The 19,714-nt window shown below is 37.6% G+C and overlaps 1 protein-coding gene across 1 annotated transcript; it reads right to left on the reverse strand.

Moving 5' to 3' along the window:
* Positions 1-13,154: 13,154 nt before the first annotated feature.
* On the reverse strand, positions 13,155-17,557 carry LOC149193402 (uncharacterized). The gene is made up of 8 exons (XM_089407301.1): positions 17,452-17,557; positions 16,480-17,107; positions 16,020-16,388; positions 15,121-15,900; positions 14,804-14,922; positions 14,049-14,701; positions 13,579-13,925; positions 13,155-13,314 (listed from the first exon to the last, which is right to left on the reverse strand). Exons 1-8 carry the CDS (start codon positions 17,555-17,557, stop codon positions 13,155-13,157), a joined length of 3,162 nt encoding a protein of 1,053 aa, XP_089263427.1.
* Between the last annotated feature and the right edge of the window lie 2,157 nt (positions 17,558-19,714).

Raw genomic sequence — 19,714 nt, forward strand, 5'->3', positions numbered from 1 at the left:
ATTTGCAGATTCTCTTTCTGAAGATGATATAGACAGCACAGTAAATGATTCTAGTTCATCAGACTCAGGACAGGCGTAACTGATTCTAGTTCATCAGACTCAGGACAGGCGTAACAAGTAAAAAAAAATTGTAATCTTGGCACTGCACTTGATAATCTTGTCCAGATGTTCCCTCACACAGTATTGCCTCACCAAACTCTATGATGAAGGCCCTTGTTGTAGTTGAAGCTACTTTTAGCCGGAAAAGCCTGTTTTTTTTTGTTGATGGTTGGTTTGCACAGACGAAGAAGTGGATCATGTCCTCCCACCTGTGTTCCAAGAAACTTCCAGTACGGGACCATACCAGGCTTATTTCCAGAAACGTGTGTTGTACATCCTTGAAACATCCCACATGTTGGAACACATTTCATTCGCTGGAAATGCTTTTCCCGGGCCATACCAGCGACTGTACAACGCAGTTCCAACACTAAATTTTTCTTTTTGACTTGGTTTTTACCTATGTTTGACCAAAAATGCCTATAGTTAAAGGTTGAGCTTAATAGTCCCTCAAACCTCATACCAAAGCTGCCCTTCTGGAAGTCCCTGTTATGCACTCCAGCCTTATATTAAAAATATTTAAGAACATAAGCTTTTGAAGTGTATGCTCTCCAGGCTTATATTAAAAATATTTAAGAACATAAGCTTTTGAAGTGTAAATTCTTCGTGTATTATTTCTCTCAAGTATATCCAACAAAATGAAAACAGAGTTATTACAAATAGGAAGTAAATACGAAATTAAACCCAAAAGAGATGCAAAGGAGTGTTGCAGAGAATTTTAGATTCACTGGCTGCGTGGTTATTCAGGAAAAATCAGAAAATCTATGGTCAACTCCGCAGAAGGGAACCCAATGGAAATTATAATTTTCTCAACCATATCCAACAAAACGAAAGAGAGTCTTGTTAGAAACACAAACTAAGTAGGAAATTAAACCCGGAAAAGAAATCGAATGAGTATTACTCCAAAGGAATTGTAAACGAGTTTTGGAGAGAATTTCTATATGAACAACTTACATGGAGATTGACGACTAATCTCAAGAATTATTTTCCTCAGTAGAAGGAAACCTCGTTGAAAATATAATTTGTTAAGAGAGAAGCAAAAACTAAAATAGAATAAGAAGAAAAATTAAGTCTTTAATATTAAGAAAAATAAGTCTTTTACCTGGGTCAAGGAGGTTTTTATCTATACAATTTAAAAGCGTATTTTAAATTTTAACAATTTTATTATATTAAAAGAAAAATAAATTATTTTTTTATAAATATGGTGAGGGCAAGCAACATATTTAGGTTTTCAGAGAAATATTGATAATAATAGGAATCGACTTTTATCGAATGGGTACGACATTTAATTAGAATCGAATCTTATCAAATGGGCATGGAATTTTTTTCTCTTTTTCTTTTAAATGAGTTGATAGATAATATTAGTGAGTTTAAGTATTTATAATTCGAATTAATATTGAATATATTTTTGGAAGAATTGTGGAATGTTCAATGTTTCTAATGGAAAGTCCATTCCTTCATATAATTTTAATTAATATTGAATATTTTTTTGGAAGAATTGTGGAATGCTCAATGTTTCTAGGGGACACTCCATTTCTTCTTATGGACAAATGATCTTTAATTGTTCCTTATGATGTCCCATGAGTGGAGTGGCCACTCACATTCTTTTTTTTCAGAAGCATTACCATGGAAAATGGAAAATGTGTGGCTATCCATGGAAAATGTGTTTTCATTTTCACCACGATCTAGTATTACCTCTATATTTAGCTAAGGAGGGTCATTGTATGAATCAATTGTTCTTTCATGATTTTGTAATTTGTTAGGAGAGTCATTGTATGAATCAATTGTGCTTTGATGATTTAGTAATTGGTTTGAAGCCATTGAACGGGAAGACAACCAACCCACCTTTATGGCATGCTTGCAAATGTTGCCACGAATAGACCATGGGCAATCACAAGTTAAGAAATTTGTGCGATGACAAGTGACAAGATATTTCTTATTAGGTTTGGATTGACTCCTCACCCAAAAAGCATGAGACATTTGCTCATGAGGGCTGCAATCACTATCTAGATTCTTTTTTCTTTTTCCATTGATGATTCAAATTATTTCTCTTTCTTGAAATTATTTAAAAATCCTTCTTTTTTTAGAATTTCCTTAAACCAATACAGGGTTCAACATTAGTTAAAAGAACATATATCAAACAATCCTACGAGCACATTTATTTCTATCAAATAGAAATTTTGTCTTTAGGTAACAATGATATGAATCCACAATATTGTTTGTCCCCTGATTTGCATGGTGAAAATCCTGACAACCTTTTACCCACATCCCTAACTATATAAAAGTTGGGATAATGAAGATATTTCATCTATATGAAAACCAAAAAGAGAAATTTGAGAAAGAGTTTGTCAACTTACAAATCTTGTCACCAATCACCCAATTCTTGTGGAAATAGTCTAGGAAATTCTCATCACTCGCACCCCACTTTGTTGCTCATAAAACACCATGAATGTGTACAACTAATACAATCACATTCAAAAAACATTTGAAGTCAAATTTAGCTCATTAATAATTATCAATCAATACTAATCAAATTATTGTACTAGATCAATCACTCTTAATACACTCACCCCATATTTATTCATGCTGAATGTGGAATCCATGGCTATTAGGCTATTATTTGATAGCTTCACCATGGTCTCCAACTTCCACTTTATTTGAATTCCAAATATAAAATGGATCTCTCCACCATTTTTCTTTTGATAAAAGAAAAAATCATCTGAGTGTTTTCTATACCAAAGGTTCACACTCATTTCATCGTTCTTAGGAAACTGATAGTCACCTTTCATTAGATGATTAACAACATATTTCCTACAAAAAATAAATTCCGAACTTGAGTTGCATCATCCATGTCAACATATTTTTTAACATGCATTTTGCAAACTGAGTCAATTGGAACTTCCAAGAAGAAACAACTCTCTACATAGGAAATCATGTCCCCTGATAACTTTAGTTGATGCAAGGACCTAGCATTACCCAAAATGTCATGTTGGCCATGACAAGGCCATCCTTAGCTATCGACATGCTCATACATGTTATATGTTATTATTGTTATCTCATGGATTTGAACCATAAACTTTACAATGAAATGGCATTAACAACCCCTATCCTTTAATATTCATTTAATCTTGTCCTCTTCTGTCCTTGAGGCCATATGTACAAGAATAGTTGCATAATTTTTTTTTGACAAGTCAATACATATGAATCCATGAAAAGTGATTGAGCACTATTAATACCAACATCTAAACAATGCATCTCTAAAAAACTTACACTTCATATAACAAGGAAGCAACATGCCTTGAGCCTAGGAGTTTATTTTATACCTAGGTGAAATGACATGGAGAATCGGGGTTCATTTCCTCTCCTCTAATAATGTTTCCAACTCTAGTTGAAGGTATTTTTTCAATCCAATCAATCTCCATGTGTTTTACATGTACTTTAGAGCAATCTAAATCCATTCTAGTAAATATGATATTTTCTTTAGGGTCTTGCACCGGAAGGGTAACGATTGTTTCCCATTTGACTTGATTTACCATTTTCTGACCCAATTAGTTGTTACAACGGTGAGACAACAACAATGGTTAACTAGTGTTAAAAAGCGAGTCGCCACAACAGTGAAACAATGAGTTGCCGTAATGCTTAACCAATGTTAAGAATGAGTTTCCACAAATGGTTGAACACGAAATTTTGTAGCAGAACTAGCGGTGTGCAACCTAGAAAAACATTTCCTTTAAATAATAGTCTGAATAAATTTTGGTGCTCTCCTAACCTTGACAGACAAGAAACAACTAGTGGTGTGCAACCCAGAAGAAAATTTCATTTATATAATAGTTTGAATAAATTTTGGTTCTCTCCTAACCTTAAGAGACAAGAAACAACTAGCCGAGTGAAACCCATAACAAAATTTCCTTTATATAATAGTCTGAATAAATTGGGTTTTAGTAATGTGGATGATTTTGGGTTTTACAAATTGGGTTTTGACTAGCACCATCAAAAGAAACAGAAAAACAAACATTATGCATATTAACTAGACCTAAAATCTGTGTATGTTTTGACATTTCCTATTTTGAACTTGAAATATAAGTGATGTATTGGTATAAATGTTTGTCGCTTTGTTTAAGCTCAATTCACATTGAACATTAGACTGATATTTTCATTCCGATAAACTTGGACAGTTTAAATGTTTCAAATTAAATGTGAATATGATTAGCACATGTAGTTTAAACATGTTGGACTGATATTTGTAGTTCTTGAAAGATAACATTGATTAGAATGATATTTTCAATTCCTAAAATATTAACCATACCATAAATTTATTTACTAGACCATCCATCTACAATCCTGAAAATTTTTGTCATGCTTCTCACATTGAATATTCAACTGATATTTGCAGGTGGTTTCAAACAGCTCAGTGTGAGGGTGCAGTGGAATTAAAAATGATACTGGATCGAATGGAATTCAAATAGACGAAGGCGCAAATTCATGCTGTGTGATGGCTACGTGAGTTAGGTGACAAGTTGTGTCATCTGTCATTCAGTGAGCTTGCTTGCAAATGAGGGCTCCATAAATGGAGTATGTGGATGGGCTGCGAAGAATCATAACTATTAACATTAACCAATAGGATAGGGGAGAGAGAGGCCTTTAGGTATCAATTTCCATATTTTCATTGATTCATCAATTTGAACATTTTTCCTGTGTGGGTTCTCTAATTGGGTTTGTTGAAACTAAATTTTAATTTTTACAGATGCTTTTGTTGTTATATTTTAAATTTAATTATAATAAGTTGTCGAATCTTAATATTGGTGTAACAAAACGCAGTGTTACCAGAAGCCTCACTAGGGGACCTATATCTCATTTTTATTTCCAAGCACCCCTAATCTCAATGCTAGTTTAAACAGGTTTATTTTGTGTAATCAGTTGAAAAATTCAATTCAATTACTTCTCATTGGTGATTCTCATTATTGATGTAGAAAAATGACTATTACTAGAATCCTATCCAGGAGATCCATTTCTTGTTTGATTTTGTCTCTGTTACCATGTTGACACCACATTTGTAGATGGGATCCCATTTCTTATCACCCAAACTCCTTGATCCATGTCTCTTCATTTGTTCTAGATTCTCGTTGTGTTTCTGGTTAATATTTTTGGTAGCATTGGCAAAATATAGTTTGAATGAAATTTTTGAGACATAAATTTGTTTTGACATATCGGCTGGGGAATACGGTGTTCGTGATTACTCTAATCCCTTGTTTTTTGGCTACATTCATGTAAGGTTTATGCTTTTCTATTTTCCTTATAATATTGTTTGGCTTTTACTAAGTAATGAATTAAGTTATTACATGACACTTGCTTTGATCACTTGGGACGAATTTTTTCTACATGCAAAATATTTTGTGAGAAAGTAGTTTGGACAACTTCCTTTGTATGAAATTTTTCATGTAAGAACAAGTAACATAATTTTTCTTCACTAATATGATGATTTATTTTGGCTCATCTGTTTTTATCTTTTGTGATAGAGATAACACTTTTTTTAAATGGTGTTCGCTTAATGAAATAACACTTGCCTCACAAGCAGGAGGTTGGTGATTCGATTCCATTATGCCCTAACATGAATTAGTCACTGAAGAAACAAAAAGATTCACATTCTATATTTTGTTTTTAAAGAGAATTTTTTATTTTCTCTAGAAAGACAATAACTGAAATCAAATTTATTCTCGGAGATATATTTTAGCTTTAAATATGGCACAAGACATATCAGAAAAGTGAACTTAAACTTTCTTCCATTGTCAATGTAATAGTGCAACACAACTCTTCTTTTTTACTCTATCCTACTTTGTGTGGGTATAAATACAACTTATGAGGCTAGTAAATTCTACGCTCAAGGAAAACTTGACTTGATTAATATTTTAGATGCATATCAATGTAGTTTAGTTCACGTCTCTATTTTCACCAATTTTATATCCTTGTTTGAAAGTTCCAAGAATTTAGGGGTTTCTATTTTCACCAATTTTATATCTATTTTTGAAAGTCATAACAATTTAGGGATCTATAATTAGACATTGGAATTGGAGAAACAACAAATTTATAATTATTAAGGTCCACTTAAAAGATACAAATAAATTCATGTTTTCTTTCAAAATGGTTATTTGATTGGTTCTAAAGTCACGAATGGTCTCTTCAAATATTTTCACACAAATCTACATTTTTCATTAGCAACCACGATGTTTTTTGAAAACATGAATACTCTTTCCCATAGTAATTTTAGTGTTTATTAAATTTAATTCTATTTATTATTTGATTAAGTTGGCTATAAATAAAGTTAGCAAACATCGTTAGGTAATTATTTTATTTGTAGGAAAAAATCATTCTCGTTATCAATTGTTGGATCAAATTATTTATGGTAAGAAAAGGAGGTTGACTCCCCACCATTCAGTGCTTCAATAGCTTGGAGACACAAGTTTTTATATTATTGTGTAATAATGTTGCAAGGTTTATTTCCAAATAGTCATTTCAATATTTCCTTCAATGTTTTTGATAGTCGTTATCTTTCTCTATATATTTGATGTAAAACTTTTACTGGTTTTATCGGCAAACAACAGTAGTATTTTATAGATTCCGACGACTTCCTAGAAGAAGTGAAAGATTGAGCATCTTTCATTATTTCAAAATAATGATGATGGACATCTGAATCTAGGCAGCTATCTCCTTCTTGAATAGTAATCAAGAGGTAGAGTTTATCAATAAAAGTTGCAGTGGAAAATCTGATACATAATATGTGATGACAACGAAAAACATATATTTGTTTTGGAAGAAAAATATGCTTTATATTATATAATAAAAGAAACTACATATGCTTGGTTCATGTTCATCCAAATCCCCTAGAACGTATTACAAAAAAACAGGCTTTTGTTACAAAAGAAGGAAGAGTTGATATGTTTCAACATATTTACATAAGAATTATGGAATATATTTTAAGATAATGTTGAGCTCAAGGACATTGGTACTAGAATTCAAACTACAAAGAAATATAATGAAACCATATGTAGCAATAAGATATCTATATCCTTGTCAAAATATGGAGATGCAATGGTCAAAATTTCGACGTTGGGAAAAAAGATTAATGAATGGAGACTGGAGTAGTGACAGCTATCTTAGAGAGTGGAACAACTATAGGATGAAGCCATGCATCTCATAGATGATCTTGCTGCAACAAAAACCATGGTGCGCAGAATTATTGTCAAGAATGAACCCCTATTCCAAAATATTCCTATGCCTATGGAAACTAACAAAAACATTATTGGATCAGTAAAGGCAATAAATATACCCACACACAAGGCTATAGAAATGTTTGGAAATTTTGTGGCAAGGACTGTAAAGGCACTCGCTTCAATTGGTGCAAAACCATGATAGAGTGGGTCAGGGTTCGAGGTTGGTTAGGCATACGAAGTGTTGGTGGTCCGACTAGGTATGGTCTAGTGAAAGACTTATGCTCTACACATGCAAGGACAACTCATCAAGGTGAGTTGGCTAGAGATTCCCTTGCATAGGATGCTAAAGTCAAAATCTATATAAGGGATTGTTGTTGATGGCAGAGGCTTTTTATTTTTGTTCTATTGTTAGATGATAGTTCTATGTTCTTAGACCTGTTGATGAATATATTGTGGCTATGTTACATACTATTTTACTATGAATATTCACTATGTTAATTGTAATGCCATTGCCCATAAGTGTAACGTTAATGGTTATAGTCTAAGTTCCCGCCTTCGGGTATGTGAAGCTGGTGTATAACTTGTATTGCTGATGCTTAATACAAATATGAAATACACATAAATTTTATTTAGGTTCCACATTATTGTCACTCATGTGTTTTGTACCACTGTTGTGATCAATGAATGAATTATGGACATTTTTTAGGGGTTTTGATGAAGATTTTGGGTGGGTAGTTTAGGTATTGTAAATCATTGTGTCACTACATAAATAAATGGACTATGTTCTATTATTTTGTGTTAAATTTGGTCTTGCACTCGAACAATGAATGCCCATAGGATGTTTACCTTTTAGGTTAAGCCATATGTTATGCTTTAACAATGCCCATTGTAGATGTTGGGATTATTCAATATATGTAGTAAGGTTGTATGAGTATATTTTCATGTAATGCGTATGTTTGCAACATATGTAAATTGCACTAGTTGGGGTGGGTTACTTTGAACCAGATTTGTTTCCGTTTCCCATGCTTCTTTGCATAACCTTTAAAAATTTTGTAAACCCATTAGTATACTTCTGTTGAGCCCTCACCTGCTTGCAAGTGTTGAATGTGGGTATCTAAGGGGGCTTTGTTGGCATGCTTTTGAACCTTGTGTTAGACACCCACATGCCAATAGGTGTGCCTTGGTGCCCTTGGTCCCGATAGATATATATTACAATTTGAAATTAAATATTTATATAATTATATTTTTTAATATATTTATGTATTATAAAAAATATTATTAAAATGCCATTTTTTTCAAAAAAATTATTTTCGTGGTGCTTTTATCGATATTTATGGGATATTAATTTCAATAGTTGGCCATTTAGGGACACATTATGAATTTGGTCCAAGGGTTCTAAAACCAACCTCATAAACATAAATGAGTTCCATGGGCTCTATAAAGTGTGTTTGAGTAAGGACCACATGAAAGCACTACCCATAATCACCCAAGCTAAAGGTTTTTAAAATTGACCTCTTTATGTAAAAATTGCATTTGTATGAATTAGTTTTTAAAGTTCTAGAAAGTGTGTTTAACAAGGCCACATGTGATCATGCTACTCACAATATCCCAACTTGTGGTTTTGGAATATAAAGCCCTTTGTGAAAAAATTCATTGGTCCTTACTTAGGGAAGAAACCTAGCTTTTAATATAGTTAATAGATCAAGTTTTAGCAAATTCAATCATGGGATAGGGGTGTTTGTAGTTGTAACCTAGTGTCAAGAGTCCAATGCAATCAATTGTTTATCCATCGAATTCATGGTTAGAGTAATATGGTGTCTTCTAACTCATTTCCTAAAGCCATTAAAGGACACAATTTGAATTTGGTTTAGGGGTATAAAAAGAAAAACAAGTAGTATAAATGATTTCTGTAAGCTCCGAGAAGTGCATTTGGCTAAGGCCACCATGAGAAAATGACCCACAATTAGCCGAGTCAAGTTTTTGTGAAATAAATACATTTATGAAAAAATTGCATTAGCCCTTATCAACAAAAACATTAGCTTCAAATATCATCAAAAAAATTAATTTTCATCTAGTGGAATCATAAGAGGGTGGTGCTTCATATCGTATCCTAGTGCGACGAGTCCAATTAAATTGACGGTTCACTCATTTTAGTCCTAGTTTGAGTTTATAAGTGAGTTAAAACTCACTTCCCAAAGTAATTCAAGGACACATTATGAATTTAGTTTAGGGGCATTAAAAATTCTTATCACTTAGAAAAGGCCTAGGTTGTAGAGGGAAGAAACTAAGGTAACCTCTAACCACTTTAGATTGAAAGCTAACCCTTCAACTTGGAGAGGAATCTCTCCTTGAAACTCTGCCACTCATGGTCACTTTAGCAGTAGGTCATTAAACTCAATGGCCATATTTTACTCGTAAAATATGAATTTGGTTTGAAAAAAAGAGGATAAGGACCATTGGGCATGGATTCTGGTATATAAGATGTTAACCATCGGATACATAAACAACCCATAATAGAGGAAATATAGGATATAATTTCGTATAGAAGATACCATCAATATATGGATACAGAATACAAAAAATAAATAGAGAATTAAGTATTATGTTATAAGTATTTAAGTAGAAAACATGGAAAGTGTTCAAATAACATAAATCAAAGAATTCATAAGGAATTCTATTTCATAATGATTTATCCAAAATATTGAAGACTCAATGATCAAGAGATGTAACATAAAGAGAAACTAAATAATAGGACTGTATATGTAACACTGCATATGTCAGTATGTTGATCAAGAATAACACACAATATTCTTCTTCAAAAGTTTCCCAAACCTCTCTTATTACAAAATCATAATCTTTATAGAGTACCTGCAAAACCATAACCAAGTTTAAAAAAAACTTTAATTACAATGTCCAAAAATAGATAAGTGTGTCTCTAATTAAAACTACACACATTGTATTGTTCAATAATGAAACAAAAACAATAATATTATGTATCTAAAGATCATGTTGTTGCTGGAGACATGGCTGAAGCTAAGGGTCAAAACCGACTATTGATATTTAGCCCAAATTTTTTGAAAAATTTTGTTTCATCATCATGCTTGATGTGCCAATTTCTTCCTTAATATTTGGTCTTGATCCATAAAAAGGGTCATCTAGCAAGTAACTCCTTCCTTCAGGGTTGTATTCATTCCAAAATTCTTCTTATTACATTGAAAAATATTTCCCCCCTAGCAGTGAAGGATTAACTGTGATGTAGCCCAACTCACGATCCCACAACCTTGTGCAACTTGGGTTAAGTTTCGCGGTCGCCGGATTCACAAACGGTGGCTCTTCTCTGGTGATGACGTGCCAAAATGGTGATGTGTCTTGGTTGGAAAGTGTGTGCAATTACTGCTGCATTCAACTCCCTTCAATGTGCCTTGGGCCTGGCTACTTCGTGCATTCTAAGGTAAAAGATCTTGGTCCTGTAGTCATTCGAGAGGGTTCGGTTCTTGGGAGGGTTTGTCTACGGTCTTTGTCTTCGACTGTAAGTTTCCTGCAACTGGCTATGGTTTGTTCGGCTTCAACGACGTAACTTCTTCTCGTTTCTGCTAGCTCATCTGCTGGTTAATGTTCACGGTAAGTTGCTGGGTTCCATTCTTCGGTCATTAACTTATGGTTGTTAAGACATTCAGGTTCGTTATCCATTTCTGTGCTCACCTCTATCCTATGACCTCCGTTGTCGTGTGTTGTTACTTCTTCTTCGTTTTGGTTACTCTGCTGTGATTTTGGGATGTCTGTAATGACTGTTTGGTGTTTGGTTATGTCGTTGTTCTTCGCTCTTGGTTATCCGGTATCGACTCTCCAGATGTCAGCACCTCCAACAGGTATACTCTTCCTCCTTGATTCAATCTGTATTCCCCTGTTGAGATTCGTATTAACCAGCACTGCTCCTCTGGTCTTTGTTTCATTCGTTCGATTGGGCTTGGTTTCTCAGCATCCCGGTCCACTTGCACAGGTAACTAATACTCAAATCTTCTTTTGGTGTGCAGTTGCTTTGATGAATTAATGATAATGTTCAGGTGGTAATGTGTCCCTGTTGATTTTGCAGTTTGTGCTTCGGCCTGGGTTCGTGGGTCCTCTGATCTTCTTTTAACGCTCAAAGGATGATGTATTCTCCGGTAGGCTCTGGTCCTCTGATGGTTGTTGACTCACGCTGCTTCTGTAACTTACTGTAGTGTTGTCTCGTCGATTTTTGTTGTCGTGGGTTGTTATTGTCCTCTGTAAGTCTTTAGTCTCGGTCGCCTGTTCTGTCAATTATTTGTCATTTGGAACCTTGGGGTTTCCACCTCCAAACCCTAGGCCAGGGTTCATCCAATTCTTGGACGCGGCACTTGGATTTTTATCAACAGTTATATATGTGTATTGTAACTAACTATGAATTGATTTGAACGTAAACTGGTTGGACTATGGTTTCATTGCTCAGACATTTATGAGAAATTCTTGGTTTTTAGGCGTTACCTTTCTCTGTAGTTTGCCTCTTTGTTTTATCATGCGGTTCTGGGCATTCCCGAGCCTCCGACAGCGATACTCCAGTTCAGTGAGTCCCTCCGTGTCATACTCCGCTTGCAATTATACAGTCGATTAATTTATTGATGGTCTGTTCATGTGTGAAAAATACAAAATACTATACGCTCACCGTGGCTTCTCTCTGGTTGTCAATACTGTTAGTTTTGATTCGTTATACAAGTAAGAAAGTTTTGTTATTCAGCAGACAGACAATATTTGGTATGCAAAAATAAATGATTAGGCAAAATAGATCTGTTTCTCTTATTTCATAATTTTTGTCAAATCGCAGAACCCTCTGTTGGTGTTACATTCCATCTTTTATATGCTGAATTTACAGTTAATTCGAGCTGTCTTTCTTGGTCAGTTGAACGGAAAATAATTTGTTGAACAACTGTTTAGTTTTCAGTTACAAGTTCTGCTTGCAAACAGTATTGTTACTTTTTGTCTTTCCTAATTTAACAGATCAACTCCTAACTAGCTTTAAGTTCTATTAAACTTGTAATGACTCTAACCGACACTTAACTTTACCTTTTAACAGTTAAAAAAAAATAAAAAGGACTACCTATCTTATGACTTCATAAACTTGAAAAAAAAACATTCCAGATTCTTGTCAATCTTCCAACCTGGCGAGACTTCACCCGGTCATGGCGAGCTAGATGCTCCTGCATCAGGCTCCCGGGGCAAAAAGAAATCATGGCTCCGGTCCATGAGCTTCTCAACGGAAGTTCCTGTCTGTTCAATCTGCCTGGCATCAAGCCATGAACTGTCCTCGATGGGACGGTTCTTCCACTTGACCAGGTACTGCATGTACTCTTTCCGCCGAGTTCGTTTAACCACCTGAGTGTCGAGAATGCTTTCGATCTCGGGAGGTTGAATGTAAGGCATCTGTCTCATCCAAGTTTCCTCGTCTTCCTAGGTACGCCATGTAGGTTGCGTGGTTCCATCCTCCTCCTTTCTTTCTGGGTCAGCTGTGTACAGAAACAGGTCTGCTATGTTGAAAATAGGTGAAATGCCTATTCCGGGCGGTAACTGTATCTCGTAGGCATTCGCTGAAAACTTTCGCAGAATCTTACAGGGACCTATTTTTTTATATTTTAATTTATTGTACGTGCCTTTGGGAAAACGCTCTTTGCGTAAATGCGCAAGGACTTCGTCCCCCACGTCGAATTGTGCCTCCCTTTTCTTCAAGTCCGCTTGCTGTTTGTACTTTATGCTGCTGTCCTGTATCTTCATCTTTACCTGTTCATGCAAGTCCCGCATCGCGTTTGCGAAGTCTTCTCCGTCTGCACTCTGCCTCTCCTACAGTCCAAGGTCCCGCAGTTCGTGCACTCCGCGTGGGTGCATACCATACAGGATCTGGAAAGGGCTGAAACCTGTGCTGCGGTTAGGCAAGTCATTATAGGCGAACTCTGCCTGTGCTAGCACCCGGTCCCACATCCGTGAATTCTCCCCGACTAAACTGCGTAACAGGTTTCCCAAACTCCTATTCACAACTTCTGTCTGCCCGTCGGTTTGCGGATGATATGCAGAGCTGTAGTTTAGCTATGTGTCCATTTTCTTCCATAAGGTACGCCAAAAGTGTCCCGTGAATTTCACGTCCCTGTCTGAAAGGATAGATTTAGGTAATCCATGTAACCTGACAATTTCATTGAAAAATAAGTGAGCCACATGGGTGGCGTCACTGGTTTTTCGGCAAGGTACAAAATGTGCCATTTTTGAGAACCTGTCCACCACTACCATTACTGAATCATATCCTCGCTGCGTCTTCGGCAGACCTAAGACAAAATCCAAACTGACGGAATCCCACGGCCTGCTTGGGACGGGTAACGGTGCATACAGTCCTGTGTTCTGGCTGTGCCCCTTTGCCAATTGGCACACCTTGCATTTGGTCACAAAACGTTGTACATCTCGTCGCATTTTTGGCCAAAAATAAAAGTGACTAAGCTGCTCGAGGGTCTTATTCATGCCAAAATGTCCTGCCAAACCTCCGCTATGCTTCTCGTGAATAATATTCTCCCTCATCGAGCAGTCAGGGATGCATAGCTGTCCTCCCTTAAACAACAATTTTTCCTGCAGATTGTAGTCCAACCAAGGACTATTGTCTCTTACTAAAGGGTTCTGGCATGCCTCATAGGCCTCCTTAAAATCTGTATCTGTTTGGTATAGATCTTATAAGTGCTCAAAACCCAACACCTGTACAGTGCTTTCCTGTAGTAGTAGAGCTTTCCTACTCAACGCGTCTGCAACCTTATTTGCTTGCCCGCTGATGTGCTTTAGTATGAAATTGAAACTCTGTAAATACTCTACCCATTTGGCGTGTTTGTGGTTGAGTTTGTGCTGCTGCATTACATACTGTAGCGCAGAATTATCTGAAAACAATACAAATTCACTTCCCAATAAGTAATGCCTCCAGTGTTTTAAGGCTTGCACCACAACATAAAACTCTTTATCATATGAAGAGTATTTCTGCCTACTCTCGTTCAGCTTCTCACTGAAGAATGCCACAAGCTTGTCCTCTTGACTGAGCACAGCCCCGATCGCTATCCCACTAGCATCACAACGAACCTGAAACAACTTCTGAAAATCTGGTAGCCTCAAGATCGGCCTCTCAGTAATCTTCTTTTTTAACAACTGGAAACTTCGCTCTACTGCTTCTGTCCACCAAAAAGGTTGGATGGCCTTTTTTATGGTATCCAACATGGGTGCACAAATTTCGCTGAAATTTCTAATAAACTTCCTATAAAAACTTGCCAATCCGTGAAAGCTACGTACCTCAAACAGACTTTTCGGAGACGACCAATTTACTATAGCTGCCACTTTCTCCGAATCCATCTTCAGTTCATTTTCTGCTACCACAAACCCCAAATAGATTAATTCCTTTTGCAGAAAAGTACATTTCTTTAAATTTATCAGCAGTTTGTTCTGCTGCAGTTTTTCCAATACCTTACGCACATGCTGTAGGTGTTCTTCTCTTGTCCTGCTAAAAATAAGGATGTCATCCAAGTAGACGATCACGAACTTTCCAATATACTCCTTTAGCATCTCATTCATTAGCCTCATGAACGTACTGGGTGCATTGCTTAGCCCAAATGGCATAACCAGCCATTCGTACAACCCCTCATTCGTCTTAAAGGCTGTCTTCCATTCATCACCCTCTCGTATCCGAATCTGATGGTACCCACTTTTTAAATCTATCTTCGAAAAGTAAGCTGCCCCACTTAAACAGTCCATCATATCATCCATCCGTGGCAGTGGAAATCTGTACCGGATGGTGATTTTATTTATGGCCCTTGAATCGGTGCACATCCGCCATTCTCCTCCCTTTTTGGGGGCGAGAACCGTTGGAACAGCACAAGGGCTTAAGCTTTCCCTTATCAAACCCTTGTCCAACAGCTCTTGCACTTGCTTCCTAATTTCTTCATTATCCTTGGGGCTCATTCGGTATGCTGCTTTATTCGGCAAGCTGGCTCCGGGTATGAAATCAATGTGATGACTAATGCTTCGCTTGGGGGGTAACTTGTCGGGCAAGTCGTCTACCACTATGTCTGCAAACTCTTCCAACATTTGTTGAATCTCTATGGGAAAATCTAATATTTCTGTGTGTAGCAGGACTGTCCTAGCTTTCCTTACTACCGCATAACCTATCTTACTGTCCTCCACTTGTTTTACAAACTGTTTTCCACTCACCAGCAAGGCTCTGGTTTCACTTGTTTCAGGTGCTCCTTCTTCCTCTTTGATAGGAACAAGCGTATGCTTGATTCCATCCTTCATGAATTTATAACAGTTTGTCACTCCATCATGGGTCACTTTTCTGTCAAATTGCCAAGGTCTGCCCAACAACAGGTGACAGACATCCATTGGCATGATGTCGCAGACAACCTTATCCTTGTATTTGCCTATCTGAAACTCGACTTCGCTCTGTTCATCCACCAGCAATTGATGGCCCTTTTGCAGCCATGAAACTCTATACGGATTGGGATGTTTTAAGCGTTTTAATCCCAACTTTTCCACCATTTCCGTGGACACTAAATTGTCAGTACTTCCACTGTCAATTATTAGTTTACAACACTTACCTTGTGACTTACAGACCGTCCTGAACAAAGCTTTACGCTGTGTCTGTTCGGGACTCTCCTTGACTGGTTTCAATAGCACTTTATGCAGCACCAAAGCTTCTCCCGTCTCTGGAGCATTCTCCGCCTCCTGAGGGAGTGTTGTTGTTTCCTCCGGTTGCGCCACATACGCACCCCACTGTCCAGCTGGATCTGCTTCTGGACACTCAAACGAGCAGTGCCCCCACTTATGACACCTATAGCACTGATAACCAGCCCCTCTTCCTCAACCATTTCCTCTGCCGCGTTGGGACGATCTGCCACCTCTCGTACTGTCTCCTCTATCTGTTGTTCCTGATGTTTTTGAACTGCTAGTTTCCTCACCGCTGCTAGCAGTCCGACCTCTGCCATAGGACTGGCCTTTCCCTCTGTTGGCTCCTCGTCCTCTCCGGGCATTCTTCCTTCTGGCAATTTTCTCCTCAGCCTTTATTGCACTCTGATATGCCTCCTCGGTATTATTTGGAGACAAAATACTTATTTCATCCAAAATATCCAACCTTAGCCCATTAACATACCTGGCTGTTCTTTCTGCTGTATCCTCCGTGTATCCTGCCCGCAAATTCACTCGGTAAAACTCCTCCGTGTACTCTTTAACCGTCAGTCCCTTCTGTCTCAGATTCTGCACCTGCCTGTGCAATGCAATCTGATAATCCCTTGGCAGAAATCTGCCCTTCAACTTGGCCACCATTCTTGACCAGGTTTTGATCGGCGCCTTATTTAATCTCCTTCTCTCGTTTTGGACACTATCCCACCATAGGGCTGCGTGTCCCTTCAGTTTTGTCGCCACAAATTTGACTCTGCGATCTTCGCTGACTTCCTCACACTCAAAGTACTTATCCATCTCGCTAATCCAATCTAGCAAAACCTCGATAGACAGGCTGCCATCATACGTCGGGAGTTCTGGTTTTGGTTTACTGCTTGCTAATAAAATAGATCTCAGCAATCTCACTTCCGCGGATTCTCCTTCTGGTCCATCTGCTGCCTCTTCTACTTCCTCTTCACTAGCATCGCCTAACTCTAGATCCCTCCGTCTACCTGCTTCTACTGCCTCCAATCGGGCAGCAAGAATTCTAACCTCCTCTCTCAACCCTTCATCTGCCAATCTACGAGCAACTCTACCACCTCGGCCACCTCGACCTCGACCTTGTCACCCTACTTCCATATTCTCAGTTAGCTAAGCTCTGATACCACTCTGATGTAGCCCAACTCACGGTCCCACAACCCTGTGCAACTTGGGTTAAGTTTTGCGGTCGCCGGATTCACAAACGGTGGCTCTTCTCCGGTGATGACGTGCCAAAATGGTGATGTGTCTTGGTTGGAAAGTGTGTGCAATTACTGCTGCATTCAACTCCCTTCAATGCACCTCGGGCCTGGCTACTTCGCGCGTTCTAAGGTAAAATATCTTGGTCCTGTAGTCATTCGAGAGGGTTCGGTTCTTGGGAGGGTTTGTCTGTGGTCTTTGTCTTCGACTGTAAGTTCCCTGCAACTGGCTATGGTTTGTTCGGCTTCAACGGTGTAACTTCTTCTCGTTTCTGCTAGCTCATCTGCTGGTTGATGTTCATGGTAAGTTTCTGGGTTCCATTCTTCGGTCATTAACTTGTGGTTGTTAAGACATTCGGGTTCGTTATCTAGTTCTGTGCTCACCTTTGTCATATGACCTCCATTGTCGTGTGTCGTTACTTCTTCTCCATTTTGGTCACTCTGCTATGATTTTGGAATGCCTGTAATGACTGTTTTGTGCTTGGTTATGTCGTTGTTCTTCGCTCTCGGTTATCTGGTATCGGCTCTCCAGATTTCAGCAACTCCAACAGGTATACTCTTCCTCCTTGATTCAATCTGAGTTTCCCCATTGAGATTCGTATTAACCGGCACTGCTCCTCTGGTCTCTGTTTCAGTCGTTCGGTTAGGCTCGACTTCTTGGCTTCCCGGTCCACTTGCACAGGTAAATAGTACTCAAATCTTTCCTTTTGGTTTGCAGTCGCTTCGATGAATTAATGATAATGCTCAGGTAATAATGTTTCCTTGTTGATTTTGCAGGTTGTGCTTCGGCCTGGGCTCGTGGGTCCTCCGGTCTTCTTTTAACGCTCAAAGGATGGCGTGTTCTCCGGTAGGCTCTGGTCCTCTGATGATTGTTGACACACGCTGCTCCCGTAACTTGCTGTAGTGTTGTCTCGTCGATTGTTGTTGTCATGGGTTGTTATTGTCCTCTGTGAGTCTATAGTCTCGGTCGCCTGTTCTGTCAATCAATGGTCATTTGGAACCTTGGGGTTTCCACCTCCAAACCCTAGGCCAGGGTTCATCCAATTCTTGGACGCGGCACTTGGATTTGTAACAACAATTCTATATTTATATATTGTAACTAATTATGAATTGATTTGAATGTGAACTGGTTGGACTATGGTTTCATTGCTCAGACATTTATGAGAAATTCTTAGTTTATAGGCGTTACCTTTCCCTGTAGTTTGCCTCTCTGTTTTATCATGTGATTCTGGGCATTTCCCGAGCCTTCGACAACGATACTCCAGTTCAGTGAATCCCTCTGTGTCGTACTCTGCTTGCAATTATACAGTCGATTAATTTATTGATGGTATGTTCATGTATGAAATTAAAAAATACTATACGCTCACTGTGGCTTCTCTCTCTGGTTGTCAATACTGTTGGTTTTGATTCATTATACAAGTAAGAAAGTTTTGTTATTCAACAGGCAGACAATATTTGATATGCCAAAAATAAATGATTAGGCAAAATAGATCTGTTTCTCTTATTTCATAATTTTTGTAAAATCGCAGAACCCTCTGTTGGTGTTCCATTCCATCTTTTATATGCTGAATTTATAGTTAATTCGAGCTATCTTCCTTGGTCAGTTGAATGGCAAATAATTTGTTAAACAACTGTTTAGTTTTTAGTTACAAGTTCTGCTTGCAAATAGTATTGTTACTTTTTGTCTTTCCTAATTTAACAGATCAAATCCTAACTAGCTTTAAGTTCTATTAAACTTGTAATGATTCTAACCGACACTTAACTTTACCTTTTAACAGTTAAAATAAGATAAAAATGACTACCTATCTTATGACTTCATGAACCTAAAAAAAAAACACTCCAGATTCTTGTCAATCTTCCAACCTGGCGAGACTTCACCCGGTCATGGCGAGCTAGATGCTCCTACATCAAACTGGAACACTTCAACTCAGGAGAAAAAATTGGAATTGCTAACGAATTAACTATTAGCGTTATCTCAAAATTTTCACTAATAATGTAACTATCAACTCTCACCAAAATTGAAGTAGAAAAAATGTTGATAGGTTAACTGTCAACACCCCATCAAAATGCCACCAAAAATTCTTGGAAAAACAAAACTCTGCTCTGAATATGTTTAGTTGAGTCTGCAAGATGCCTCTAATAAGATATCAACCTCACTTTGTCTCCCTTTCCTAGTTTTTTCTCCTCCACAGCAGGCTTCTTATTTTGACCCCTAGGTCTCGTAGAACTTGCAGGGTTTTCTTTGTTTATGATCAAATCTTTTTCAAGTGCATCATCTACCTCAATGAATTTAACTTCTAGCCTAAGGTTTGGTTTAAGCTAGAATTTTAGCCTAAGTTTGCTCAACGGTCTAGTATGTGGCCTTCTTCCTCCAAAAATCTCAATGAAAGTAGGCTTCCTATCAATTTCTTCTTTCTCTGTCTGAGGTTCAGTAGCTTCAACCGCTATTTTATCTGTTAGCTTAGTGGCTTTAGCCTTTATAGGAAAGGC

The sequence above is a fragment of the Pinus tabuliformis genome, chromosome 2_2, assembly GCF_031772625.1.
Source record: "Pinus tabuliformis cultivar Carrire ecotype Pingquan chromosome 2_2, CPIR1, whole genome shotgun sequence".
Classification (NCBI taxonomy): domain Eukaryota; kingdom Viridiplantae; phylum Streptophyta; class Pinopsida; order Pinales; family Pinaceae; genus Pinus; species Pinus tabuliformis.